We start from the raw sequence: 2047 nt of genomic DNA, 5'->3' as shown, positions 1-2047 counted from the left end.
GATGGATGGATGGATGGATTGCCTTCGAGTTAATGAGTCAATGCAATAAACTTGTTTTCCTTAGATAGAAAACTTTGAATCAATTTGACTGTATGATCTCGTGAACTGTAAAGTGCCTTGAAAGGACGTGTTGTGAATTGGCACTATATAAATAAACTGAATTGAATTTCTTATGTTTACAGGGATATGAGAGATATGAAGAACCTTCTAAGTAAACTCAGGGAGACAATGCCTTTACCACTTAAGAACCAAGGTAAGGAAATATTACAGCTAATTTAAGTCACATGGACACCAAGCTCATATAATAGAACATAAAATCTAAAGGTAAAATCTAAACATTGAATCCATCCAACCTTGGATAGTTCCAATAACCAGGGTAAAGTTTTTAAAAACAATGCAGCTTTGCTGATCGTTTACTTAAGGTCTGAGTAGTAATGCTTGGAATACAATTACTCACCTTAAAAAAATAATTATTGTCAATAATTGTATTTAATTCATTAGAACTATAAGTAACTATTAAACTTTTTATTTACTAATCATACCATTGTTATTAGACATGTGAGGTATTAGTGATAAACCCTGAATTGCAAATGATCCACAAATTATCAGATTTCCACTATAAGCTACTTTGATGAAATGAGGATGGCACTGAAATATTTGGCGACTGAATACTTTTTTATGTCAACACTTTTGCATGATAAGAATTTTGCAGAGACATACAACTTACAAGTGGTATTACTGTGTTCTTTTGCCCAGATGACAGTAGCTTGCTGAACCTGACTCCCTACCCTCTTGTCCGACAGAGGAAAAGGCGCTTCTTTGGGCTCTGTTGTCTGGTAACCAGCTAAAGTCCCCACCTTCTTACGTAGGAGTGGACAACAAAGACACCATCACCCACTGTCTCTCACCGCTCGTGTCTGCCACCAATCTACTACTGCCATTTTCAAAATGTAAAATCCTTTTTTTTTTTTTTTCCAAGGCTGCCCATTTAAAAATTTTATTTTGTAACACAATTGATAATATTAACTGCAATTTAATGATATAAAAAAATCATAATTTATTCAAAGAAATTTTGCAAAGGCTTTTTCCATTTTATAAGACGTAAAATAAATCTGCTACTTTATCAGTTTTAAAAGAAGAATGACAGATCATCTGAAGCAATGTCACAGTTTGATTATTTCCGCAGTCTGGAACGAATTAAGCTTTTCAAAAAGGGAATTTAAATGTCCGTGTTGTCAGAATTATTGTGATAATGTATGAATAAATGATTTTGAAAGTTTGAAGGCCGCGCTCCAGTAGACGAAGGGATGCCTTTGTCAAATATTAGATGAGAAGTTTGTGCAGAAATGTTGGTTGTCTATTAGTCTGTTTTTGTTCCTTGCCGTTTTTATTCTTCTCAATGTACTTAATTTAGTCTTCCATTTACCAAGAACTTGTATCTGACTTAAACTTTCCAGCTTCAAATGAAATATATGATACATTACTCAAACAAAAAATTCTTTGCACACAATATCTATCTTTAAAGATGTTAGACCTGTACATAGACATACTCTTTACGCAAGACTCTAATTAGTTTGAAAGCTGAAGCTGGTTAGCCAACGGTGCTGGATTTGAGGTGATAAAAGATGGGAGCATCCTGTTCTGACAAAGGCTGCACTTATTTGAATGACAAGAAGATACGGTTCTAGAAGCTGTAATAGGTCATTTTACATTGTTAATAAAACTTTCTTATTTAAACCATTTATGTAGTGTGGGAGACTTCTGTCTAACATTCAATACATTAAGTTGTCCATTAGGTGGAGACAGAGATGCACAACTAACAGAGACATTTAATATTGAATTATTGCAAACAGTCATGATCCTTAAGGCTAATAGTGTAATTGTGTTGGCACAGTAATATAGAAATTACACTGCTTAAAATTAGTAGCATTTGTCAGTGATCTGGAAGTTTAGGGGCACCTTACTAAACAATACAGAGAGGCCAAAGGCCACTTATACAACTAGCTGGCCCTCCTTATCACTGCAACAGTGCTACAGACTTCTTACC

At 34.4% G+C, this 2047-nt stretch overlaps 1 protein-coding gene across 2 annotated transcripts in view; it reads left to right on the top strand.

The window, feature by feature from the left end:
- Nucleotides 1–1734, top strand: part of rgs7bp (regulator of G-protein signaling 7 binding protein) — a 16159-nt gene extending 14425 nt beyond the window's left edge. The window contains exons 5-6 of one of the 2 annotated variants that reach the window (XM_015395506.1): nt 183–253; nt 804–1734. In XM_015395506.1, coding sequence (XP_015250992.1) covers nt 183–253; nt 804–1045 — 313 coding nt within the window. In that variant the 3' untranslated portion in view covers nt 1046–1734. Of the gene's footprint in view, nt 1–182; nt 254–756 lie in introns of both variants that reach the window. The other variant, XM_015395514.1, reaches the window with a different exon arrangement.
- The last annotated feature ends 313 nt before the right edge of the window (nt 1735–2047 follow it).

Source organism: Cyprinodon variegatus, unplaced genomic scaffold (assembly GCF_000732505.1).
Source record: "Cyprinodon variegatus isolate N-32 unplaced genomic scaffold, C_variegatus-1.0 Scaffold26, whole genome shotgun sequence".
In the NCBI taxonomy this organism is placed as follows: domain Eukaryota; kingdom Metazoa; phylum Chordata; class Actinopteri; order Cyprinodontiformes; family Cyprinodontidae; genus Cyprinodon; species Cyprinodon variegatus.
This window is presented reverse-complemented; position numbering and strand designations above follow the sequence as displayed.